The sequence below is a fragment of the Chelmon rostratus genome, chromosome 13 (genome assembly GCF_017976325.1).
Source record: "Chelmon rostratus isolate fCheRos1 chromosome 13, fCheRos1.pri, whole genome shotgun sequence".
Taxonomy (NCBI): Eukaryota; Metazoa; Chordata; class Actinopteri; order Chaetodontiformes; family Chaetodontidae; genus Chelmon; species Chelmon rostratus.
The window spans coordinates 22,189,054-22,216,941 of record NC_055670.1 but is presented as its reverse complement, the minus strand read 5'-3'; the positions used below and the strand labels follow the sequence as shown (position 1 = coordinate 22,216,941).

Below are 27,888 nucleotides of genomic sequence, written 5' to 3'. Positions count from 1 at the left end.
CGCTCATTGAGAGCCGGAGGTCCGCCGCGTTTGGAGCCGCGCGCCGCAAGCCGCAGACGGGAGAGCCTTCAGGGATTGCCTCGACAGCGTGTTCCAGCCCGGAGCCCCGCGCCGCTGCTGGATTTATTCTGCGGTAGGACGCGCCGACACGCTGTGTGAACCGTGTGCGCCGCGCTGTGTTGCTTCCATGTTTTCTGAGCAGTGCGAGCCGCAGTAATGTCGAGCAGAATGAATGTGGAGTTGACAATGCGTTTGGTTCACCGCTTTGTGTTTATCGAGGTCATTTCAGATGTGTTTGCGTGGATTACAGAGTCGGGGCATGTGCGTTAACAAACGGTCCTCAATTCATCATAAAACGTCGGGACACCGGCGAGGGCATCCGTGAGAGGGTCCCGTTAATCTGCACTGCCCTTCTGTCAGGAGCCGCATGTGGAAAATATGGATGTTACCGGAGGATACGGAGAAGCAGTGGTCTTTTGTGCGGTTTGGACACCGTTAGGCCATCCAAGCGCGACGTGCTTGCACACTTATAGCGTGCTAAACATACAGCCCGTATTCACTACATAGTTTTCATGACACATTCGGACTCACCTTTCTCAGCTTTATGTGGCTTTAATTCGCGATGTGGTAGACTGCACGTAGCCTTTATACTGGTGCTTTACGGCAATGCGTAAAAGCCTTTGAAGTGAATAAAATCACGCAGCATTTGCTAAACGCGCACATCACGCGAAAAGTGTGGATAAATGAAGTCCAAGGATCAGTTTTAGCGTCGGCTCGCACGCACGGCTGCTTCAGCTGCACAGCCACGGATCGCTCGATCTCCCAGAGATCCACTCTGTGGATGAAGTGATCACCGTTAGAGAATATAAAGCGATGGATTACGCGCAGCGGCAGTAAATCAGCTCCATTCAGCGCGGAGGCTTTGATGGAAGCGCTGGTCACCGCTCGCTAAATCATCTGCATGGTTACATAAGAGGCAGATTTGGACATGCTGGAAGTTGGTGGGCCGGGCAGTGAAAACGAAAAGAATGATGATGATGAGGGATGGTGATGATGATGCGTGGGAGGAGGGTATGATAACGGTGGTCACCATTGGCAGAGGATACAGATGCGCAGAGTCATAGAGAGGGAGGTGGCGGAGCAGATTGGCTTTTCATGGCCAAGTTTGTGGACGTTTCCTGTCAACACGTCAGATTTGATATAATCCTGCTGCGAGCTGTGCTGCAGATGTGTCGGTGTGCTCAGATAGTCTATTGTGTCCATCACAGTAACTACAGTTTCATTGAGCCCTGTCTCAGTGATGAATGAAGAGCATCGCAGCTATCAGGGATCTCATTGTGTAAAAAGTCAACAGGTTTCTCTGAGCTGTTTCTAAGCTGCTGTGCCGTCTAAACTTTGTTCTCAGTGGTTTTACATGATTAAAACCCACTTTTCCCCACAATATCTGCTCCTGCAACAACAACAAATGTAAAAAAAGACCATGTTTAAGGAACTAAACTCCTTAAAGTCAGATTAGGAAAGATTGTGTTCATTGCTTATAGCCTCTGCAAACCTGATTTAAAAACGTGCATTTTTCTAGGCAATATTGAATATATGACACTAAATAAGCAACCAGCAAAGCTAAAGTTTTGTAAAAAAAAAAAAAAAAGTTATTACACATCAAAGGCCCCACAATTATCATCATTGTTCAGATTTAAATTAGTGCAAGAAATGACATCACTTGAGACGAAAACGACGTAAACACAGATACAGAAATCTCTCAGAAATGATCGATGATCAATGTTTTCAAGCTGAATTCCACGAGAAGCTGATTGATCCGTGCAACCCTCATCACTAGCTGCATTCACTGTATGTGAATGAGCTTTGAGAAGTTCTTTTTCCTTTAATTAAAGGCTTGAACAGGTCAAATTAAGCAGAAATTCACAAGAAAATAAGTCAGTTTTTTTTCTGCGTTCACAATCTGTGGATCATCGCGTGACTCTTCACACACTTACGACTAAACGTGAATCATTTCATTCGTCGTATAAGTTATTCAATTTGAGTTTGCAAGCTGTCACAAATATTCAGAAATACCAGAAAGCAGGGGGGAGTAAAAGTGGCGTTTTTACTTCTCGGTTCTTGCATGGCAGCACTCAGGACACTAGCCGCCAGTTGGCAGCGCCGCCAGACGAGTCGGTGAGGCCTTTTTTCTCCGGCATCTTCCGATGGCACTGCACTAAATGCATGAGCTGATTGTGCAGCGGAAGGTGTCATGTAAGCAATCTGCCCCCCCCCCCCCAAACTAACATGCCGAGTGTTTACTGCCGGACTCCAGAATACAGCTATTAAATGTGGGCGAGACAAAGGTCTTGGCAGCATAGCTCCCGGAGCCCTTTCCATCTCCATGGTGTGGTGGATCAGTTCCTAAAGCAGCGGCATTTAGAAGGTCATGCCAGTGGAATCTCATTCACACCGTCGCTGCCGTACAGTAGCTCTGCTGTGCATTGGAGCTTGGATTCAGGATCTTTGCAATGAAGCAGCAGGGGGGTGATTTTCTCTCTCCCCTCCATGTAGGTGCTGTTGTCGTGGTATTAAGATGGCCGTGCTGACGCTGTGTGGAAGTTCTGCAGTTGTTGCACGCGTGTTTAACCGATCCGCCGTCCTCCAAGCTCCGCTGGCAACCAACTCTGATGAGTGCAAAGGCCGCCGGATTCACAGTCACAAGAGGAATGATGATTCTCATGAAACTTCAGCCCTCATAAATCATCGAGGCACACTGGGCTTCTGCAGCCTGCTTCTTATTGATTTACCTCCTGTGTTGCCGGTCCTGTTGTGCACAGTTTCATATCCCTCCAGCATCTTTTACTGTCCTTCAAACTCATTCCAGCCGAACCTTCATTATGTTGCACGGATCAAATCAGCAACCCAAGTGTGCATCATATGTTTTTTCCTGTCTGCTTACCCGGGGCTGAAGTTATCATATTACACAAAAGCACAGTGATGCACATAAGCGCCAGTCTCAAAGCACTCCCCTCAGGTTCTGGATTCAGTTTCGGGGATGTGAGACCTTTTGAGGTAATTTTTCCGCTCATACATTATGGAGGGTCATTTTTCTTCCTCTCCAGTTTAATTTCAACCTGGCCGAAACGCGTCATGGGCGAATGTCTTCAGGAGCAGCGCCTGGGGAGCGGCGGTGCGCTGCAGATAGAGGACAGTGGAAAGAGGCTGTGCGGTTTCTAAGGGTGTTCCATGTTTGTGTGAGCTAAACAAACCGTCAGTAACACAGGCTTCCTGATTTACTGTGTGGGAGGGGGCTCCTGGCATACGCAATACAGAAGATGGTCCCTGGGAAGCTCTGTGCGTCTGCTTGTTTTCCAAAGGTGAACCTGCGCCACCTCTTTTTAATTCTTATGACACAAATACATTGAACCATTCACATGCCAGATCCCCGCTGAAAGACTCCCTCTCCAGCCGGTATAGACTGCCTTGTGCCATTCCTCCACCCTGCATTATCTGCTGCTGTGAGCAAACGTCTGCAGGAGCCGTTTCTGCTCAGTCTCCAATTAGCTAATTTACTCTACTGTGAAATTGTGACTGTTATTATTATCAAACTCAGGCTTCGGGGCTCAGGCCAAAAACTTCTCCAGATTAGTGCGGTTCATTGGCTTCCAAGGTTAATGACAAATAACAGTATTTTATCATCCGTACTCTTTATACTGGTCATGATCTCAGCTCACTCTGACTGGCTGGACGGTCTCTTTGCTATGTAAGTTTGACCAAGAACCTCTAGCAGCAGGTTATTTTTGCAAACTCATAAGCTTGCAGCACATGATATCTTGTTTAATTAGTCTTTGCCGTCATTGTACCCATTGCAATGCAGCATTATGTAAGAAGGAAGAAAAGGGCCTGAAAAGTTCAGGGTTGAAATTGCATGTTTTATTTCTGCTGCTGTGTAGATATCTGCTCTATAAATCAGATGACTTGCTTTCTCCTCAGAAAAACGCTGTTTACCATAAAGTTAGAAATGTATAATTTATATTTCAGGCTTTCATGATTCCATCCTTTGTCTTTGCATTAAAGATAGGGCTCTTATTCTCCAGTGTGGCATTTATTTGAGTGTAAATAAAGGTTATACAATGGAAAGCCGTCACTGTTGTGCAGATGGACGATACAGCCAGTTAAACTGTTTCATTTTAAACCGTTTTTGCATCTGCTTTTCGGCTTGTGTTTCACTCCAGTTTCACACTACATGTGCGATAGATGCAACCTGAAGCATATTTTTGACCTTTATTTTTTTGCTTTTTATGTGCACAGTTACAGTGATTGTTCGTTGGGCTCTGAGTGCAGCCAAAACACAGCTGACATGCCTCGAAGTGAATGTTAATGCAGTCAGCACTGCTAGCATGCTGCTTTTCCTACGCAGCCTGTGTGATGATGCTGTAACAGCCAGCCGGAGCCTACATTAGCTTTCATGCAACCTTACAATCAGCTTTCTGCATCAAAGAAGCCTGCTGCTGCATGTCAGCGTTGGGGATTGTTATCTTCAGATTTTTCCAGTACCTCAGTATTTCAGACTTAAGATCCGTGCACTGTATTTTCATAGTAGCTCACTCATGTAAGCAATTTCGTCACACGAGCCCGAGGCATACAGAGAAACTCGAGAGCCTGTTAGTAATGACGCGAATAGCTCCCTTGGAGGTCAAGTCTAGGGCCCACAGCGAGCACATGGAGGAAGTTCCTTGGCTTCCTGGGGGCTGTTTTAAAAGTGAATTTGACCAGGCTCCATGGTTATTTTTGTCGTGACAAGATCGGTAGGGAAGCACCCCGTGTTCACAGTTTATCTGGTCAAACTCTAATAAATGCTCAAACAGATGGAATCAGACTGATCGTTATCCCGACATGTGTTGCTGTGAATATTTTGACAGCTTTTCATTGGACGGCTCTCTAACTATCTGACTGCTCTCCTATGTTTGTTGGGTTTTTTTGTCCGTGATCAGTCTCCTAATCAAAGTGTGTCACATTGGGAATCTGAGAATTCCCCAGAATGTGAGTGCGGTATGGAGCTTTGGAAATGTCCGGATGGATAGAATGACAGTGAACATAAGGAGGATTAGTGTGTGGTGCTTGACTAGCTTTCAGAGAGATCCCAAAGGGCATATGTCCGGGTTTATAATGTTTCCACACCCAGAAGTGAAATAGCTGATAATTGAGCTGAAGCATCATTAATGGAACCCGCTGATATGAAGAAGCGTTACCCCCTCCCCAAATAAAATCTGAAAGAACATGTCAGCACCCGTTTAAACTGTCCGGGCAGTTTTTGCCGTGATAATCGCCTTCCGGCTGTATGCCAGGTTAACGACGGCTAATCTGTGCAACAAAAGCAGCCGTGAAAGTAAAATCTGTGAAAAGCGGCAGCCAGTCAGGAAGCATAACTATGCACAGGGAAAGGAACAAAAACCCTGCTGGGAAAGCTCAAGCTATTGTGTGAAGCTGTCAGCGTGTCAGTGCACTTGATGCGCTTGACGAGGAAATTCAAGTGACCTGTGAAAACGTGCTTCCACGTAGCGGAAAGAATCGGCGGGATTGGCCGCACTTTCCCACCAGCCTGCACCGTGGGCCTCAGGTTAAGCAGTGAGCACATACCCAGCAGGTTAGGCTATTTAAAACGCAGCCTCGAAGCTATAGCTACATCAAAACATTTACATTCACACCAAGGAGAATTACCAGCAGCTATGCAGGTGCAATGGACGGAGGAGGCTGGTGTATTTTTACCCGGTGTATTTTTATCGAGGTATTTGTGCTATTCTTTCCTTTACGTAGACCAGAGGCCTCTGCAATGGGCTCCTTTTTCAATAGTGAGACCTCTAGTACTCTTAACCTCCTTTAAGAGTAACTGAAGACAGCCATGGTGTTTGTGGTGTTTGAGTCATGACGCCGTGGTATTGAAGCGGATGGCGTCTCACATCCAGAGGGGAAATGATGACACGTCGTTGTCAAACAGCAGCATGATCAAATCTGTTTGGTATCTTCTTGTACAAATGGTTTGACATGTTGGGAAACAGGCTTTGTTGCCCAGAGTTTGATGAAACGGTCGGTACCGGTGTCATGTCTGTACGGTGAATGTGGCCCTGCAGCCAGGAGACTGTTAGCTTAGCATTGTATTAAGGCTGGAAACAGCCAGCCTGGTTCTGCCCAAAGGTACAGCAACACACTCCACCAACCAGCGCCTCTGAAGGTCTCTAATTAACACGTTAAATGCTGTTAATCTGTACAAAAACCAAAGCGTAAAAACAGCAAGTTGTGGCTTTCTGGAGGGATACTTGCTGGACTTTCTGGTTGTTTTTGCACTTTGGTTTTGAATGGATTTAGCATTGTGTTGTTGTGTTAATTAGTGCGCTTTAAAGGTGCTGGGAGGGAGATTGTGTGACCTTTGATCAGAGCTGGGCAGTGCTGACAGAAGTACTCAGATCCTCTTGTACAAGTACCACAATGTAAAAACACTTCATTCATTGCACGGCAATGTTTTGCATTTTAAATTTCCCGCTTAAGTCGAAGAACGAACGCATTATCAGCAAAGTGGAAAGCAGAAGTATGTAAAAAATTTGATTGATTTATTCATTTACAGATTTAATGCTGTAGCTCGTCCAAGTAAGGCTGCTTCCAGTAGTTTAGTGCAAAGTCTCATGTATGTCACATCCTTATACCACATACAGTATGTTCAAAACATATGATGCAACTGTGCTTTCAAGCATCCATAAAAAGGCAGAACACAGGTGAGTCACTCTGTGCTGAATGTCAAGTATGTGTTAGCTTTAAAAAAAAAGGTCTGTCAGTTTTAATGCGAGTTTTGGAAACATTATGAAGCCGCTAACAAATTCCCAATGATGCCAGATATTCAGTGGCTGAACTCTACAGTCGCTACGTGAGTCACAAAGCAATTTCATGTACCGAGGGGAGAAGTCTGAAAAACAGCCAAACACAGCAGCGCTATCAAAGAGCAGCAGTGGGCAGCAGCCGCAGCTCCCTGGTGGAGATGTTGTAGATGCACTGTTGTTGTATCAGGACTGCTTAACATCACAAAACTGCGTCCTCAAAACTGGACACAGAATTAAATTAACACCTGCTGTGAGTGCAGTTGCCTCATGATCGTTCCAGCATCCAAAATGCTAAAAAAAAAAGAGCCTCTGTAAAGTGGAATTATGAGCTCATTCTGTCTGCTTTTCTTCAACCAAAGAATGCAGCCATTTGTAAATGAACTGTGTTTACGAAGTGTTCCTGAGTCCATGTAGTAACATCCTTTCTCCAATCATGTGTTCACAAAGTGGTGAACCTCGCTCCATCCTCGCTTTTGAGGGACTGAGCCTTTCCAGGATGCTCCTTTCATACCCAATCATGACACTATCACCTGTTACCAATCAACCTGTTCACCTGTGGAATGATCCAAATAGGTGTTTTTGGAGCGTTCCACATCTTTCCCAGTCTTTTGTTGTCCCAACTTGTTTGAAACGTGTTGCTGCATCAAATTCAGAACAAGCAGATATTTACAAAAATCAATGAAGCTGATGAGTAAAAGCATTAAGTATATTGTAGATGTCAAAAAGGATCAGCAAGTTTACACTGCGTCCCACCTTTTTTGGAATCAGGATTGTAATTATCAACCAACTCCGCAGTTCCCCTCAATGTAGCCCAATGTTTTGAGTTTCTGGCTCACAAATTCTGCAAACAAAATCAGAAACTAGCCGGCGAAAGGGAATTTGATTTATAAAACAGACAAAAATAAGACCCCAAATAAATGCTTACCGTATGTCGCTCCAGGTCTGCTGGATGTGGAAGCTGCTTGCTAATGCATTCGCTTTAACACCAAATAAACGTGAGAACATGTCAGTTTCATGTTTTCAACTTGTTTCACTGTCCCAAAGTAGCCAAACAACATATTAACGCAGCTTTAAAGTCAAAAACCAATGTAGCCACGCTGATCCAAAGTCTGTGCCACACAAAAAATGCTGCAGTATTTATTTAGAGTATTATCTCTACAATATTGAACCCTCACATAGCGACCGCAGTATGATTAGGTGAGCGTTACTGTGGGTACGGTTATAATGATAATAATGCTCACATTAATGATTGGTTTCTAATGGCACGAGAACTCCATCGCTCCGCCCGGCCCCCACATGCTCAGGCTCTGCATGGCCATAAAGAGGGCACACCATGTTCTGAACTGTCGCTGAACGTTGGCATTGGAAGATGATGGTGTGCGACAGAATCTTTCAATATTCATAAGTCCTCGGGATACTGCGCTGCGTCATCTGCCTCGAAGGCTTGAATGACCACCGTGCATGGTTGTATATCTAACATCTGACATCATCTTACTGTATTTAGAACCAGTATGAGCCTCCCCTTTCTAATTTCCCCATGAGCTCCATCAGTATCAGAATGAAGTCTTTTCCCCATTTTGGCACCGGGGTTGTAAGTAGATCCATGTGCTTGCCCTGAGAACGCTGGCATGCTGGCAATGAGGGCGTGAATGCAGTGACATGAATACTTCGGCATCTGGGTCGTTGTCTGCGCTGCGACCTCTGGAGCGCAGCCTCCCTCCTGCCATGCTAATGCAAAGAATATTGCGTGCATCAGCGAGGGCGGGTGGATTGAGAGTTGAGGAGGTCTGTTCATGCAACAAAGAGGACTCCTCCCTCACATCTGTGTGGGATTGTTATTGTTTTCCCTGACATCTGGTGGTGCCCTTGGCAACTTAGAGGCTCGCATGAGGTCTGCTCTCATGTCCTGGGCTTGGTAACATCAATGGCTGAGATGCTAAAGTGTAATTCAGACATTTTTCCAGTCACATGGGAGAGATTATCTAAATGTACAGCTGAGCCCATGGGAAATATCCACTAGCTATATTTGGTGTTTGAGAGAGGAAGCTGCACGGTGCTTCGTTTCTGTTTCTTTAGCATCTCTTGCAGATAGCTATAGGTCTTTTTTAGAATTTCCTGTTTCATAGACCCCCTCCCGTCCACTCTCTTCAATCATCAGCCCTCATTGTGCTCACAAAATGACAGAAAACAGTGGGAGACCAAGCTGGCTGGAAACTGAACCCGTTCCTTCCTCCCCGTCCACATCAAGGCTTCCTTGTCAGAATCACACATTTTTTTGGGAAATGAGAGACAAATTTGGCAATACATGCAAGAAAATACAGAAAACAAGAAGACAAGCTTCACAAGGAACATTTTGACAGAATCAAAGAGAGGTTATAAATAGTTTTCTATCGTCTGCATCGATGTGATTTTAACAGCAAACATATGCAAGCACAGACAGTTCAGCTGGATGCAGGATGCCGCCGTGCTCATTAGTTTGGGCTGAGGTGCCGCACCAACACCTGCACTCCTCAGGCTGTTTCCCGACAGACGTCGTTGTTAAGGTAACGCGAGCCCGGCTGATAAAGCCACGGCCCTGTGACACGTGTTGCACGTGCTGCATGTAAATCGAAACTGTGCTCGTCGGTGTCGAGTAAACACGTCATGACGCCGAGTGTGGCGAGAAAGAGCGGACCGCTGTCAGTATGGACACATTTAATCATTTACTCGTCACAGCCCGAGTGTCTCAGAAGTGAGGAGGCAGTCTTTCAGTTTCCAGCTAGAGGCCGGAGATGACTTTTAAAGTCTAACACAAAGAAAGCCACATGATGGGACGCAGCACACATATGCGGAGAATGTTGAAATATCTCAGTGGGAGCAGATCGCACTGCCAAAGGGGTGGTGTACATTCTTACATCAGCGCATTTATCCAGTTGTTCATAGCTTCTTTCTGACATACAAATACTTGTAGCTGAAACCAAGATATTATTAACCCCCCCTACACCACCCCTCCCCCACTTCATTCACCAGCTGTAGACCTTAGGTGCTGGACAGTTTCCCGGCTACTGAACAATTGAGTGTGAGGCCTGTCGCTGTTTTTTTACAGCCCAACCAGCGCTGTAGGTTTAGGCCAATACTGACATTACTGACAGCGTAGTTCAGGTTCAGGCCACGTGGTCAAATTAAACCCAAAGTTACAAAAATATGATCTTTCCATATTAAACCTTTTGACATTAATACAGCTGATTTTTATAATATGGTTTTATAAATTAATAAAAGATCTAGAGTTCGTGTGGAGATGCAGTCTGCTCTGGAAATATGCTGTAAATTATATGTTTAAATGCCTCTACAAGTCTAAGTGTGCTTGGAACATGACCCTGAACCAAAGGCTTTCTGACAGTTTATCGACATGATACACTGTAAGACTGCACGTCATTTCAAATCAGATCCACAACTGTGTCATTTCCCATGCAGCAGGTTTTCTTGTCTCATGTTTGTACATTAAGTGGGCAGATACTCGCCCCAGTGTCCTGTTTTGTGTTTGGCTTTAAAAGACCGACAGCAGAATAATGCAAACAGTGCAGCGCAGCAGTGAGGTGCTTATTTTTGCTGCTGGATGCAGCAGAAAGCATCAGTTGAGACTATCCAAGTTTCTGGTGAAAAGGAGTACTTTCTAACTGTAAAGGCTTTTTCTTTTTTCTGGTTGCATTCCTAGAGTGTTCTGTCATTATACATGATTGTGCATCATGCATACTAAAAAATGTCCAATCCCACCTTAAGAGAAGAATGACTGTAGAATCTAGAATCAGGGTCACTGTATTTGCAGCATTTCCATATGCAGTAAATGAGGAATGTGTCTTGACAACATTTTCAATAATAAAAGACAAAAACAGCACACCGTTTCCATATTGACGGTTAAACGCCACTCAACTTTGAGTAAGGGGCGCCAAACACCCTGTGAGGACAGAAGGATGTTTACAGCTCGGAGCAGCGTCTCTGCAGGGACGGTGGGAGTTAAGTTCAGGCTGAGCTCTGGCACTAACAGCTGTTCTGCATAGGCTGTTTTTCCAGGTATCTTTCTCCACGCTGGCGGATGTAATGAGTGATGTCAGCTCTTGTGCAAAGTGTACATGACTAACCACTTCTGTGAAACCCTCTGAGGCACTACAGATAACAGCGGACCACCCACAGATCGCACTAATTTGAGGTTGGATGACGTTGACCCAAACAGACCAATAATCAAGTGTTGCGCCTCTGTAGATGTTACTCTTTTGCCACCATGTATTATTTGGACTCGATCACATTGCTGCTGATGTCTGCTTACATCTGTGTAGAGGTAGGTAGAAAAAGTTATGGTGACATTTTTAAAGCTTGTGTTTGTCCGTGACTGCTTGACGTGATACAGAATCTGAGACGTTCAAATAGTCATTGATTCAGACAGCTGTAGAAACAACTGTCAATCATAGAAGAGAAAACAAGTGTCATTCTCAAAGATCTGATAGAACAGATAGCTTCTTATTGGTTGTGTATGTCACATCTCATAACTTTGTTTTTTCTTATGAAAGACAAGTGCTAAGATTTAGCTACTGCTCTGGATAAGAAGAAATCCTGTGGTGTCATTGAATTCAGGATGACCACAGACTCAGAAAAGAAGATAAAAATCTTGCACCGGTCTGAATCTGCAGCCTCTGAAGTCAGCTTAATTTCATTCTTGCAGGTTATAAAGCAGTGAAATAAGCCTTTGCAACAGACCCTTAAATGACAAGACCAATGCTTTTTGCAAGAAGTGGTATTTTTCTGTAAAATAGTCATCACTTACCCTTCTTAAAGGTACATCATGTACAGCGTCTCTAAGACCGAGATATTTGTCCCACCCCTAAATTCCAGCATGCGCGTAACATCCCTGTTCTGTCCGAGGACCTGATCGCTACTGTTCAAGTCACTGCGTGCAATTCTACCGGGCGCATCCCAGAAGCGTATCTCCGTTCTGCTCCGCGGAGAATACGCACAAGTCCATTTTTAACGGACGACGTGTCAATCTGCACAGAGCACATCGAGCCAGACAGGAAGTCAGATGCCAGAGCGATTTAGTGTAGGTGAATTTTCAAAATAAAGGAAACCATTTAACTACTAATCCCACTTACGCATGATAGAAGCACAAATATTAAGGAAAAATGACCAAATCAGCTAAATCTGAGCAAGTTCATAAAATCAGGAAGGCAAAATGCTCTACGCCTCTGAAACGCGCCCGGTGGCATTTGCAAAAACACGTTGGTCTGAAGTTCACGGAGACCAAACCAGAGCTAAAAGTCCAGTTAATACTGAGCTTAGATTGGTCTGCTTACCAGCAGAGCTTCAGATAATGTTATTACAGGGAATTAATTGCAATAACAATTTTATGGTTGTTAGGTGATAATATGTCAGGACTGTTTGTCTGTCTGCTGGGTTTAGCGATGTGCTGCCCCCTAAAGGCCAATTAGTTCAATGCAGCTTCGAGGCCAGGGACATGTTCATGTTGGATTTCATAAGAACAGTATGTGTAAGGTTGAGCTGGGACAGAAACAGCGAGTATAAATGGTTATTATAAATGAGTTGCATACTGTGGGACAGCAGGGGACGGGGTTGCTTTGGGACACACTGAAACTGAATTGAAACCACACTCTCTCTGTGTTATACTCAGTGTCATTTGGTTTGAATGAGGAGCAGCTATTCGCAACAAGGTTTCTAAGAGGACTGAAAAAGACGAATGTGTCTTTGTTTGGGAAGAAGTTTTTTAAGATCAAAAACTCTTTATTCTTTGATCACATTCATTACCCAAAGTCATCATTTTTAAGGAGCTGGCCTGATCACTATGAAGGTATAATGCGTTATGGTGTCATTAACATGTCTGATGACTGTTTCCATCATATTTATGGCAGACGTGAACAAAATGTCATACTGGAAGGTCGAAGGGGAGGCTTTTTTCTTCACTACCACCTTTAGGATTAGTTAAATGGTTGTCAAAAAAGAAGCAATAAACAAAGAAAACGGGTTAAGAAACAGATCATGACTAGCTATAAGCATTCAAGCAGCTATTGTGAAAGCACTCTGTGGCGTCTGTTCTGTGTTGCCATCAGACGAGATTTATCCTCTGCAACGTTCTGCGCAGAAAAAGCTCGGGAACTTGGCAAAGTAGAGCGCCGTGCTTGCGTCTGTCTGTGTGTGCGTCTGTCTGCGTGCGCGTCTGTCTGCGTGTGCTTTTTTGTGCGTTTGCATGTGTGACAGAGCAGCTGATCTTTTCTTGGCTGTTTCTAATTTGCACATCACCATAATGTTTTACAACCCCACTTTCAGTAAGCCCCTCCTCTCCCCAGTGTAATCCACATTTAACTGTGAGCAGGCTGGAGGAGGCACGGGGCCAGTCCCCCCCAGTGATGCAGCTCCAAGCAGACTTTCACTGGGTCACATCTCTCCGTGATCCACTGACTGATGCCCCCCCCTCCAGTGTGTTGTAAGAAGTGTTTGTCCATGAAAATGGTTTGCTTTGGCAACAAAACAACGATAATGGAGCTTTTAGCTGCAGCTGCATTATTATTGCATAAGCAATAAAAGAATACGTGTATATATATAAAAACTATTCATACAACATTTTTATTTTGGTATTTATTTTGAATGTCAAAAAAGCTCCAAAGCAGATGAAACAAATACCCGTTTGAAAGTCCAATGATAAACATTTAATGGACATGAGGTTTCCAAGTTTCCAACAGTCAAAGATAGGCACATATCAGGTGGGCGGACAGCACGTTGACACCGTGTCAGAGAGCTTATGTGGTCATTTTCAAGCCTATTAAGGGGGAAAAGAAAACAAAAAGCAAATGACTTTTTAGACGAAAGCACATATGTGGCAATCATCCTCATGTTTTCACATATTTTCTACAAGTCATAAGATAATAGCCGTCTGTTGGATCTGGATGATGTAGACTCGTGTTTGTGACTTTTTCCTCTGAAAATTGGCGTAACAACATGATGCACTTTCCATCCAAAGCCATCACTCTGCACCTCTATCAGCTGCCTCTGAAGTCCCACACAGCAGCTGGGTTGTCTTATCTTAAAACATGAAAAAAGGGCTTTTTCCTCACCAGCAAAACTTTCCACCACTTTATTAAAACTCAGAGCTCCGATCTCGAGATGTTCCGCACCCTGAGCTGAAGGGGAGGTTTATTTTCTTGGGATACTGAACATTTTCCACCTGCAGTCTCGATACTTTTCATGCCTTCATGCCACTTATGGCACAAAAACAGTTCATCATGTTGATCCCCTCATAAATTTCTGTGTTTTTCTGTTTTTTTTTTCTTCTAAGCCTTGTGCAGGCACATCTCATTATGACGATTTCTTCTAAGCTACAATAAATAGTGTGCACCTGTAGCTAAAGAAATAACGACCTTGTGATCTTAAAACGATTAGCCAGTTTATGAGTGATAGAAAATAGGCCCTGTATCTGAATTAAAGGCCCTGTATCTTATGGTTGCTCGCCTCTTGAGTGCATTTTACTGTTTTCCTGTTGCCGTGTCGGTTTAGCTGCTCCATTCCACCAAATTTAATTAGACGTGAGATACAAGTGATGGCCTAGTTCCTTTGGGTATGAAAGGCGTTATTAAGTTCCGCTTCTGTATGAGATGTAATCCACTCCTGAATGCCATGCACCTCCATGTATGTCACTGGGTTCAGGTTCTCCCCCCCCCCAGTCCCCCCGGCTCTCTCCCATCCTTCCCATCTCTTTTTGTTCCTCAGCTGCGGGGAGTAAAAATGCTTGTAACATAGTTTCACACTGAAAGCGGTGCTGCTAAAAGAACCCAGCCTTGTGATTTGTAGCAGGTATGCTAAAAACGCTAACAACCTGTTTCTGGTTACCTTGGGTGCCAGGACGGATCTCTCTGCTCATGTTGTGGTACATTTAATAAGAAATAAAAAAAGCAGGAAATGCATTTTAAGACATTACAGAGCACCAAGACACCAAGGAAGCCACGACTCTGGGCTTCAAATACAAACCAACAGGTGACTATACGTTGTACACAAGACCTCCAGAGTCTAAAGAAGAAGAGCCGGAGCAGTTGTAGACATGCAGCTCTTTGATAGTTGAACACCAGCTGTAGCAGGCATTAGTAGCATTAGTTCACCCACCGCTTTGCACAGCAGATTTGTACAACCTGGGGGATATGTTTCCATTTGAATTTTGTCTCATCTGCTATGCAGCAGCAGCGACATGAAGTCCCAGCAGCCTGCAGCTTTGCTGCAAACAACTCCGCTTTGAGACACCAGCATCACCTTTAAAAATGAAACGTGTAACACCCCCACTAACTGATTTAAAGCTGCTGTCACGTTTCAGAATTTACGACGGAGTGCGAAGTAGATGGGCCTCACGACACCCACAGCAGCGGTGCGAGCATGAGGCTTTAAGTCTCAGCTGTGCTTACATGACTTTCTGTCAGGGAACCGGAACTTCGTTAGATCGATGGGTTTTTGCAGAGCTGATTCCAGCTGCTTATTTTGTCAGCTGTGCTGCACTTTGATCAGCAAGCCAAAACACAAGCATTGTGGGTACATTAAACTCAAACACACACAGCCAATGACAGCACGCTGGGGTAGACGGCCTTATTACGTGTATTGTTGAGCTGGGATGACGACAGATCGGATGGCGTCACTGCTCTGGAGCAGTCGGGAGATAAACTCATGCAGTTTGTTGTGTTTGAGGATTCTAATTGTTCACTTCCTGCTTGTTGACCTCATTAAGATTATTTTGAACATGTTTGACTTTTAGAGTCAGGTAAAAAAAAGTCACTGCATGCTTAAACAGTTGACTGAATGGTAAATAATTTCATTTTCAGAGCAGATGGAACCAGAAAATCACTTTAATTCATTAGTGTTATTACATGCGTAGAAATGAGGAAGAGATTTTCTGAAGCCTCTTCAGTCAAAGGTTTTTGATCTTACGTGCCTCGACTGCTGTGAATGTTGTTGTAAATACGTCTGTATGGGTGGGCTGTGTAGTCTATGTAGTCATTTATCAACAGGGGGAGAGATGAGCGCCGCTGTGAAGTAGGCTTAATTGTTCACTCTCCATTCCAGATCTGCAGCTGGTAAATCATCAACCGGCTCTGACATGGCCAAAAGGAAGATGGACGGCATCGGGCGGAGCGGGATGGTGGCACTCATGCTGCTGTGTAATCTAACACAGGTGGGACAGCCTGCATGCAATCAAACAAGCAAATACTGAAAACACACACATTAAATATGAGTTTACATGTGCATGAAAATGAGCCTCATCTGTATTTTCGTGTAGAAACCACAGATTATGTAATTTATGTTAATTATGTGTGAGTATAGATTTATGCTATATGACTCTGCAGCCTGTAGAGGCTTTTGTTTTGTTCGGAGGCCCCAGGATTTGCACATGCACCTAAACTCTAGAAACACTCTTGTTCACAATTCAGCCGTGACTTCATCCGTCTTGTTTAGACTGATGTCAGTTTCAGTTTATGTTGGAGAGTTTCTAAAGGAGCGAAAAGCTCCTTCAGGTTGGGATCTGCTGTGTGAGAAATAAGCTGGACATATCTTGTTGGCAGTATTTCTGCATACATTTCATGTTTTCCATGGGGCACAAATGGATTTAATGGACGCTTGTGTACGTTAGACCCCCGTTTCCTGGCGTTCTGAGTAGGCTATAATGTCTTACTTGAATACATCCGCATAGAGTCAGAACACTCACATGAAATTGGGTCCAGACACATGCTTGCACGCAGATGCTCTTTCTGAAGTGAAGCTCAGCGTTTGCTCCAGAGAAGCTGCTTTTTGTCCTTTTCAACGTGCGAATAAATGAGTTCGACTTCTAACACCAACTTTAAAGATTGACTCGCCCTTTCTCTCCTACCTGGCAGATTTTTGTGAAGGCGAGCCTGGAGGTCAATGAAACCCAGCAGCAGCATCCAAACAACGTCTACCATGACATAGGACTGACCCGGAACAAGATAGTTACAGCACAGTTTGAGTGCTATCAAAAGATAATGAAGGACAGTCCGCAGAGCAAAGAAGGTAGCTCGTAGTGTTTCTGAATTCTGAAACTGTCTTATACCCTCATACCCTCAGCAGTTAGACTGGATCGTCTGATTGTTGGGATAACCATTATTAAAGATTTGAAAATCCTCACTGACATGTCACAGCTCCTGACACCTTTTCTGTGGTTTTAGAGCCCATGTGTAATCGCACGTGGGATGGCTGGCTGTGCTGGGACGACACCAGGTCAGGCGTCATCTCAGAGCAGCACTGCCCGGACTACTTCCAGGATTTTGATCCTTCAGGTAAGATCTCAGGGTAGCTCTAAAGGTGCATTCGCAACAATAGATGGTTTTATTTTAAAGTGGCAACCCATTTAGTAGTGCTGTTCCGTGGTGTTGGGGGGGCTTTATAGAGACATATTAGGAAAGAGTGGTCACAATGAAAGCAGCAGAGGCAGAGATATCCTGACTTTTACTGTGGGTCAAGCTCCAAAAATTCTGGATCCTGCACGTCCCATAATGAAGCATGATAGCATTTTTCATTGAACTCTACCAGCCTACTAAACCTGTCAAAATCTGCACCCAAGTTTGTAATGCAGGCTTCTAGTAGTGCATTACTACAACTCTGCATGACGAGTAAACTGATCTTTATGTGTGAAATTGGTGGAGTGTCCCTTTAAATTCAAATGCATGAAAGTTCATTGTGTTCACGATGCAAGCTTTGTATGGACATGTATTCATCTTGTTTCCCTGTTTGCAGTGGTGTGCATGCATGGATATGTTTATGGCAGCACAGTTTTAATTGCTGGAAGAATCTGAGCAAAAACTTCAGTATAGCACATCCGTCAACAGGATATGCAGATGTATGATTAGATTCAGTCCCTCTAATTGCTGTTCCCAGTAGTTTTAGGAGTTCTTTTAGAATATGATTCAAGATTCAGTCTGCAGGATGAAAATAATCTTAAAAAAAGCACATCTGTACCTGCAGAGATGGTGACAAAGATCTGCACCGACAGCGGCCATTGGTTCCTGCACCCGGAGAGCAACCGGACCTGGACCAACTACACCCGCTGCAATGAACACACCAATGAAGGCAGAGTGGTAGGTCACTTCAGGAAATGGCATCTGGAATAGAAAGAAATGAGTCACGGTTAGCACTGACCTTTTAATAGACGTCTGGGCAGTTATGATGAGGTGATGGGAGAAGAGTAAGCGTCACTGATGTGCGTATCACATGCGTCATGTTGTGGCAGCAGTAGACAGATATTTCTTGTACATATATGTAAGTAAATACAACACAAACACAATTACAGACAGATGTCGTGCTCCTGTGGCCTGAAGTGTCCGGAAATGGTTCTGCAGTGGGGATGAAAATGTGCAATTTGTACTAAAATAATGGGATCAAAGCAATGGAGCAAAATTAAAATGGTTGGCCTGAAAAACCGAACAGATCTGGTGTGTAGGAGGGGATTTTGGTGCTAGCAGAAAGGTCAGGAGATTAAAACATTACAAGTCATCGTCTCCACATTCTAATTACCCACAGCAAATGGAAATATGGCCATTGCTTCATAATGGACCAAAGTGTTGATCAGTGACAAACCAGAATCTTTACATTACATCGTTCACCAGGGACCATGAATGAAATCTGCCAATTCCCCTTAACTACAGATTTACTCCCCAGAGTAACTATTTAACATTAACATTTGATACACTTAAATGCATTTTTACATGATTTCAATGTAATTCTTCCATAAATTCACTTACTCCAGGAGTGAAATATGAGTGTTTTTAGACTGTCTGGTCATTAAGAGATCCAGATAATCTCATTTGTGTCTTTTTTTTCCTTCCAGACTGCCATGAATCTTTTCTATTTAGCTCTCATTGGACATGGACTCTCACTGACCTCCCTCTTCATCTCCCTCGGAATCTTCTTCCATTTCAAGTGAGTCAGCCCAGCCTCATCTTCACATCCTTTACAGACAGGTGGTTCCTGTCATTTGCGTGGATTAATATCACCTCTTTGTAACGTCGCCTTTCTCTTCTTGCAGGAGTTTAAGTTGCCAAAGGATCACCCTCCACAAAAACCTCTTCTTTTCTTTTGTTCTGAACTCTGTGATCACCATCATTTGGTTGACCGCAGTTGCAAACAACCAGGAGCTGGTGCAGAGAAATCCAGTGAGTTTAAGTATTTATTTACAGGTTTTTACTAGTAGTAATTTGATTTTTTAAACTAATTTTGTGATGCAAATTTTGGTATATAAAAGTAAATTAATGTAAGAGCTGCCCTAAAGGCTGCACTCTGGGGATAGGAGCTTTAATACATTTTTTTAGTTCTATAGTAGCTACTTTAATTAACTTATTTCGCACCTAAAACATCTAACAGTCACCACCCACATTTAATATGTGTGTGTTTTTCTCCCTCAGACGAGCTGCAAAGTGTCCCAGTTCATTCATCTGTACCTGTTTGGCTGCAATTACTTCTGGATGCTGTGTGAGGGGATATACCTGCACACTCTCATCGTGGTGGCCGTGTTTGCCGAGAAGCAGCACCTGATGTGGTACTACCTGTTAGGCTGGGGTAAGCCCGGAGACTGTCAGTCAGTCGCTCTCCCTGCTGTCAATCGTTTTTTAGTAGCCAATGCTGGACTGTTAATTTGAGTCTGTGAAAGTTTATTGAGACAGTGAAACAGAAAACAAGGCTTTGCATACCTACTCACTGCTGAGCTGTTGTGGCCAAAAAATTTAGTTTATACAATTTGGGACTGCTTTTGCTATTTTGGCCATTGTTCCTATCAGAAATGCTAAAATTGTACTCGCCAAGTTAATTTCTGAGGGCACAGATGCAGCAATCAAGTGGCAACTTCTGAGGCTGAAATATGAAGCCAATACAGAAGTGCCAAAAACTGCAGTTCCTCAAATGGCCACTTGAAGCGGCTGAAAAATTAGTCAATCCCCATAGACCTCCATATTAAAAGGGTCTCAATCATGTTAACTCATTTAGCGATAGACTGTGACTTAATAAACATTAATTGATTAAAAATGTGTTTCATTACAGCTTTAAACTCAACTGTAATTATTATTGTATTTTTTTGCTTGCAGGCTTTCCTCTCATTCCGGCTTCCATACATGCCATTGCTCGCAGTTACTACTACAATGACAAGTAAGGCATTCAAGTGCATGCTCTGTTACAGTGAATTATGCAGATAAAAGTACAATTGAAATAGATTAAAAATAGCCTAAACATGCATTTAAAATGTAAGATACAGCTGGTTTGGCCAAAATGAAAAACAGCAGTAAAAACTTCTGTTGCCGTTTGTTTGTCTGCGTCTTGCAAAGTTCAACAAACCATCCGACGCTCACTGATAGCTTCTTTCATCAATCCCCCACTAAGCTGTTCATATTAATTATTTCCTCAGAAGAGCCATTGGCGTGCATCGTGGCTCAGCTGTCATGTGATGCCGTGATACTGTTGAGTAAACTGTCTTCTCTTCTCTGCTGTAGCTGTTGGATTAGCTCCAAAACATCGTTGCTCTACATCATCCACGGTCCCATCTGTGCTGCTCTCTTGGTGAGAAATTTCAGTCTTTTTGCTGACACCAGTCAGTTACAGCAAAGTAAATCACCATAATGTCTATTTACTGAACTGATTTCTTCCATATTTCTCTTGGCTGACTGTTTTTATTGTGCAACGAGCGAAAAAAAAAAAAAAAAAAGTCTCCTTTTGCCGTCTTCCGAGTGGACGCTGTTGGGGGCCTGAAAGCAGGAAACAGTTTCGTAGCATGCATAATTACGTTTATCTTGTGAAATCGATGCATCTGCCCCTCTGAGGATCCACCCACTGGTCCCCAGGCCCATGCTGCATTCTAGGAATTCACCTAATCAGCACAGCCGGGCACGTTTCAGAGAAAACTGGTCCCTTAAGAACGCAGGACTAAATGTTCAGCACTCAGACAACCCTTTACAATGATTTGTTCAGGTTTCAGGCCCTAAAAAGGTCTCGGTGTCTCTTGCTTGTAATGGATTTTTTGGTTAAACCTTCTTTATTCTGGACAGTTTAAGAATTAAATTATGTGACAAGTGAGTTTTTGTTTAATCTGAGTAAATACTGAAGATATAGTTTTGAGCATAAAACATTTATATTGTTTATATAGAGCATCATAGATATGATTTCCAACCTGTAACCATCATAAAATACCACCCTGCTCTTTATGCCTTCATACCTGTGGCTTTATCTCAAGGCATATTTCTTATTATTCACTGGAACATATTTTTAAGGTATTAAAAGGGTGAAATAGCCACAACATTATGCTGACTTATTGATATCATCTCTGCTGCCAACCCCCCAGGTCAATTTGTTCTTTCTCCTGAACATCGTGCGAGTGCTCATCACCAAGCTGAAGGTGACCCATCAAGCCGAGTCCAGTCTCTACATGAAAGCGGTGCGAGCCACCCTCATCCTGGTGCCTCTTCTGGGAATTCAGTACGTCCTGCTTCCCTACAAGCCACAGGGACGCGTCTCCTCCGAAATATACGACTACATCATGCACATACTCATGCACTACCAGGTGAGACGATGGCCAGCGTGAGGGTTTGGGTCGTGTGGTATTTTGTCAGCATGTGATTTAACACGTGTTTTAGCTGTGGCTCAGCAACGCCCTCGAACATTTCCCTTTAAAACAGAATACATAAATAGCTGTACATTATGTCATGTCCTGGGTATATTTTTAGACTGCTGTTCAAAGTTTATGGTCTGTTGCATGCACTGCACACACAGTCCTATTGTTCCTGTACCATTTCTTACTATAGATCTTGATTATATGTTACTGGACAGAGACATTTCAGTTACCAGTAAGGCCAGTCCCATCGGCCTCTGGCTTTGTTTATGGCGCAGGAAAGAACAGCAGGAAGGAAGGCGTGAATTATCTGAGATGAAAAGGGGCTGAAATCAGTTGGACGTTAGCGAGGCGTTATCTGATCATCCTGAGCTGCCCCAGCTTGAGCAGAGAACATCCTGAGAAACAGACCGAATCAGATCACAAAATGTGTACAGCTTCTCTGCTTCGCGGCACCTTAGACGTTAAAGTATCACCTGCAAACAGGCGATTGTTGATGCTTAAGACCAGTTACTTCAACGTGTATCACCTCTCATTTTCATGTGTTTCGTTTTGTGAATTTCAGGGTCTGCTGGTGGCCACCATCTTCTGCTTTTTCAATGGAGAAGTAAGACGGGGTTATGCCCTTTCGCTGTGTTTTTTCAGACCTGCATGCACACACTCATCCACACTTCCCCTTTGTGATCAGGGATAGAGAAAGCAATTTCCTCTGCATGACCCTCTGAGCAGGATGGTGAACCAAGGGAATGTCTTGACAGGCTCAACCCTCCAGGGTTTTGCTAAGGATTAAAGATTATTTACTTTTGGCAAGCTGCCATGGCCTGCACACTGATTGCTATCAATTATGCAGGTGATTGATCGGCATACAAAATAATGTGTTTTTGCCTGAAGTGAGTGTCTTACAGCCACTTGTAAGTATTTGATCAAAACGTGGTCGCCAGACAAGAGACGTATTCAAGACGTGCTCAGACCTGCAAGACGTCCAGGGTCCAAAAGCTTCAAATGTATCTACAGTATATGCAAATCATTTTAAAAAGCACACAGGTTTCTCTTCCCAAAAATGGTCTGCGTTGCAAAATGCTTCATCAAGAGCAGACAGTTTAAAAAGAGAACAAACACGCCAGCATTTCTGAAGGATTAGAAAACATTTTGGGAAATAGCTTCTTTGCTTTGTTTATGAGAGTAAGATGCGAAGATCAATATGTCTCATACCTTTGAAATAAGTACAGGGCTGGTATTTAGCCTAGCTTAGCATGAGGACTGGCAAACAACAACTGCTTACCAGCACCTCTAAGGCTCACCAATTAACATGTTGCGCCTTAAAAGTTTAATCTGTGCAAAAAACTTAATTGTAAAACCAGACAGCAGTTTGTTTTTCAGAGGGAGTTGGAACTACTTTTTGGTCAAACAAATGCATCCATACATTTGCATTTCTGTGAAGTGTCTCCAGTTATAGTGCGGGTTGCCAGATATGCTCGGTACAAGTATGGTGGTTAACAAGCTTGGCAAGTTTACTGTGACAACAGGATGCTCTAAACAAAGGAAATACAGCTCATTAAATCTTCAGCTTGGTTGGCTTTTTTCACTCTGGACAGAGCCGGGCCAGTTGTTCCCCCCTGCATCCAGTCTTTATGCTCAGCTAGTCTCAGCCCTAACTACATACTTAAGCACGAGTATAATTGAGATTGTTATTGCATCCAGTGGCAACCGAGATTTATTTAAACTCGGGCCTTCTGAATATCTGTGTCTGCAGAAAGAAAATTGTTGAAATTGAAAAGTTTAACATTTTGGAAACTACTAAACTACTATTTGCAGATTGAGACACACTCTCATGACTGTGTAGGCCGTACAGAACTGCAGCCCGGAATCTATTAGCTTAGCTTAGCATAAAGATTGGAAGCAGGGGTAAACAGCTAGCCTGACTCTGTCCAAGGTTCAAAAACCCAGCTGTTGTTTGCCAGAAACTTCCTGCCTTGTAGATGCTGCAGATACATTAAGAGATAATGTTTGTCAAGGATTGGGCCTAGTTTACTATGTAACTGCTTCTCTTTGGGTACAGACTAAATGAACAGAATGCAGCTTGTTAACAAGTGTTTGTTAGGCATTTTCATTTCAGACAGAGCCAAGCTGCAGAAGTTGTTTCACCTGCTGTTAGCCTTTATGCTAAGCTAGGCTAATCATACCCTGGGTGTAGCTCCATAACACACAGACATTAAACTGATGCTGATCTTCTCATGGAAAATAAGTTTATATCCCCAAATGTTGAACTTTCATTTAAAATGATGCGTAGTTGTGTGCTTATGATTCATGAGCTTTCCCATTAAAGACAGAAACCTGAACTTGAACCCTAAAATGTGAAATGTGGTTTGTGCGGTTAGGTCCAAGCGGTTCTGAGGAGGCACTGGAACCAGTATCAAATCCAGTTTGGCAGCAGCGTAGGAAACCACTCCGATGCCCTGCGTTCAGCCTCGTACACGGCTTCCTCCATCACCGAGGTGCAGGGCTGCTACACCATCGACAGCCACACAGAACACATGAACGGCAAAGGCTGCCACGATGCGGACGCCTCCATCTTAAAGTCGGACAGCCCCTTCGCCTGACAGCAACACCCCCCCCCGCCTCACCACCACCTTAAAAAGTGCAGCATGTTTGGAGCTCCGTGGCAACCGGGGAAATTGCCTCTTCCTATAGATACAATGTTGGAAGCAATGAGTTTGGAAAAGGATTTTCTCCCCAGACACTCACCCACCTGAAGGAAACTGTCACCTGTCTGTCACAGGGACACCGGCCCTTTAACAGTGCTGTACGGTGAGCATACAACTATTCCTGCGCTGGGCTTTGTCCACTATTTGCAACCGAACTGCTTCTCCTGGACAAAGATGCATTCTGATAATCACAGTCTTGTTGCGATCTTTCCGCCTGACAAAATTGTTTCAAAATGGATAAATTTGAACTGCTTGACTGTCCTTTTTGGGGTCATGTTGTGCACAAAAGCCTTTGATTACACTGTAAATTCTTTTGACATGGTTAGTGCCAAAACCAAGAACTCCTTGCCTGCCTCATTTATTTTTTTATATTCAGTACAGAACCAGAACGAAGATAGGATGTGTAACAGGTGCATAATAATATATTAAAGCTATATTATATCTTTCACATGTTAAACTTAATTTATCTGAACATATTCTCTTGTTTATTAAATGAATTTTAAATAAATACCATACAGTATTTATTAAAGTTGACATGCTACATTTTTTAATCATAATGACTTGTTGCCAGCTTCACCTAAATTTTCAATGTATTTCTCGTGTGTTTCAGTGTTTGATTCAATGTGTACAGTTAATATGTGCAGATAATTTGCAGAGTCATAGCGTTAGCTTGCAGATTTAACCATGCTAATGTTTGAGCGTGTCTAAGTGATCCTTACTGACATCCTGTAAACCACACGGTTGGTCGTAACGTAACATTTTGATACAAAGTCATCACCGAGAAGCCATCATGAAATGACATGTACTCCAGTCTCTACTCATTATAGTCGAATGTACAGTGAAGACTGAAGACCCGGCTCTGAACATACGTGCATCACATTCCCATTCACTGCTGTCTGTAGCCTTACTCTTCTCAAATTACTCAGCTATAACCAATATTTAAGCATTTCCAGGTGTTCAGACTGAAAACAGCACTGTGTTAAAAATGCAGGCGGCTCCTTTGGTGTTGGTAATGGTGAGAAAGTGAAATACAATCCAGGAAAGCTACTTTGAGTGATGCATCCATGCCTTTGGGAGCTCTGTTTGGATATCCCAAGCCCATGTTAATACAATGTGAGCTGGTGGCTGCAATAATTCCTTGTGCTCGTCAGTCCCTTTGTTGTGCAACGGCATTGTTGGAAATGGGGCACAAAATCCAAAGTCAAAGTCTAAACTTCAACTGAATCTAATATATTTAGCCAAATCAAGTGAATATCTCTGTGTTGGCTGGTTGTGGGAAGGTTTAGTACTGGTAAACGACCAAAAACTCTTTCAACATGTATATCACAAGTATTACATGAAAGGTCCAGTATGTGCAATTTAGGGCGATCTATGGCAGAAGTGGAATATTCATATAAGTATGTTTTAGTTAGTATATTTTAACCTGGAAATAAGAATTGTTGTGAATTCATTACCTTAAAATGAGCTCCTTATATGTACAAAGGGAGCAGGTCCTTTTTCACCATGTCCACCATATTGCACCGCCATGTTTCTACACTACTAACAGACAAACCAAACACTGGCTCTAAAGAACCCTTTTTACAAGTTCCCCTGCTGCTGTCAGAAGGAAGGAAGGGGGAGGGGAGGGGTGTTCTGCAAAGATAGATGCCGCTAAATCCTGCACACTGGTCCTTTAAGATAGATCTGAAAAAATGCAAATTAATGCTAGAGGAAAGTGATCATGGCGGAAATCATTTTATTGTCTTTCTCAATGTTGGTTGGAACGTCAATGTTGTTACAAAAGGAATGCACATCGAGTTCCAGATGATACTGGGCTGCTTTGCAGACCTGGAAAAACAGGGTTCTCAAAAGCTCATTGAAATGAATGATTGGGCCGCCTTTTTTCACGCCGTGCTAGTGTCAGTCTGGACACAGCCTTATTCAGAACTGTGATGATATTGTCATGTCTCACAAGAAGCTGTGCAAAAAAAAAAAAAAAATAGTGCAAAAACATTGCGAAGCATTTAGCTGCAGCAGGCTGGTCAGAAATCATTGCACTTATTTACAGTCATGCTGTCATTTCATCCACCCAAACCCAGACCCTTTATTTACTCCTCCTGTTTTTTAACACATCGTCCACAATGCTGGGAACATAAGTCACTATTAGCTGATGTAAATATTTTTGTAAATTTAGTGTTTCTGAAAAGAGGATACGTTGAATGTGTGCGTGTGTGTGCGCGCATGATTTATATTTACAGTATTTATGAGTACATTATACTCACAATCATTCAACCATGAAGCAGCCGTCTTATGTGACAGTGTGTGGGGCGTGTTGTTTGTTCTACTTCCATGTTTTACAAAGGGAGGGGTGGGAAATGGGCCGGGGCTATTAACTGGGAGCTTGCAACAAGTGCAGTCACTTTTCTGTGTTGAAGAAAGAAAAGTACCACTTCCTTTGTAAGTTATCCATCCCATATCAGCACAACCGACATAAACACGTGTCCGGTTGATAGAAGCCTCATGTGAAGACTCACATTCGACCTTCCAAAGGGCGTTTCTTTACTTTTTCAGTGAAGTGAAGTGACAACAAAAACATACATCTTCTGTCACAAGTGTGCCTGTCGATTGTTTTTTTTTTTTGTTGTCATTTTTCTTTTCGGTATCTGAGTATGAGATGGACAACCTGTTCAGATACACAGTCCAGAAATACCACCTTCAACAAAATGTCAGTACATTTGTGGTGGATGAGTCATCCCTCACATTGCTTGCTATCCGTTTGTTATAATGATTACGGAATATGTCCGTCTCCTCATCAGTCTCTGATACAACTGTGATGACTTACATCGCTCGATTCTGCACAAGAAAAGGAAACGTGACGTGTTTTGAAGAAACATATACATTTATTTTGTTGTGTTTGAGGTGAAGGTTGGATTTCAGACACAGGAACATGTTCACAGTGTTGTAAGCAGCAGGTATCATGCATGCAGCTTTTTTAATGTCAGATCTGCAGGACAGTTTCTCCATTCAGTCATAAAGTATACAGCCTACATTTATGGCTGTCGCAGTACTGATTTACAGCACATAATTCATGTACAGTGACAGCATAAACCGAGTCACCCGCTGTGTGGTGATGCATCAGAATCGTTTATGCAGTCATTTCATGACGGCGGTGGGAAAGCCTCTTGGCAGATGTCGTAACTCCTCTGTACCATTTCAGTTTTGTATTTATGAGTGAAATGTTTTCATATGACTCCAAAAAGTTTGTGAAGTCCCCGGTGACAAAAGCATTATGGACAATGTCTGTAGTTTTTGTTAATACTGTACTGTATTTAACTTTGGTAGTTCTGACACGTTGACTCCACACTACTGTTTGAATGTAACTGGTTGTGTTTTATTCTCTGGATGTGAAAAACATATATATGTATGTTTTTTTATTATTATTATTTTACTGAATTAGACAATGTTGCTTTCTTGTGTGTATCTGCATACTAATACAGTATAGCACAGCACCAGCCATCAACTCTCGTACTTTAATTTTTTTGTCTTAATTGTGAAACTACTGCACAATATTGCTGCACGCATACTGTCATACTGTAGTAAATGTGCCAGTCGGTGAAGACCACTGCTCCATGTAGATGAATTAGCAATCTTTGGCCACACAGGCAAACTATAGCAGAATGTTCAAGACAGTACAAATGTTTGATACCATTCATGTTCGTCTTATTGA

General features: G+C 43.1%; 1 protein-coding gene across 2 annotated transcripts; it reads left to right on the top strand.

Moving 5' to 3' along the window:
- On the top strand, positions 1-27,670 carry calcrla (calcitonin receptor-like a). 2 transcript variants are annotated; one of them, XM_041950397.1, is made up of 13 exons: positions 1-133; positions 15,939-16,047; positions 16,748-16,901; positions 17,057-17,167; positions 17,853-17,965; positions 18,715-18,806; positions 18,913-19,039; positions 19,289-19,442; positions 19,964-20,024; positions 20,366-20,432; positions 21,211-21,429; positions 22,043-22,084; positions 23,856-27,670. In XM_041950397.1, exons 2-13 carry the CDS (start codon positions 15,973-15,975, stop codon positions 24,075-24,077), a joined length of 1,437 nt encoding a protein of 478 aa, XP_041806331.1. In that variant the 5' UTR covers positions 1-133; positions 15,939-15,972; the 3' UTR covers positions 24,078-27,670. The 2 variants fall into 2 exon arrangements, with proteins under 2 accessions (XP_041806331.1, XP_041806330.1); XM_041950396.1 differs by having other exon boundaries at positions 16,748-16,904.
- Positions 27,671-27,888: the final 218 nt, after the last annotated feature.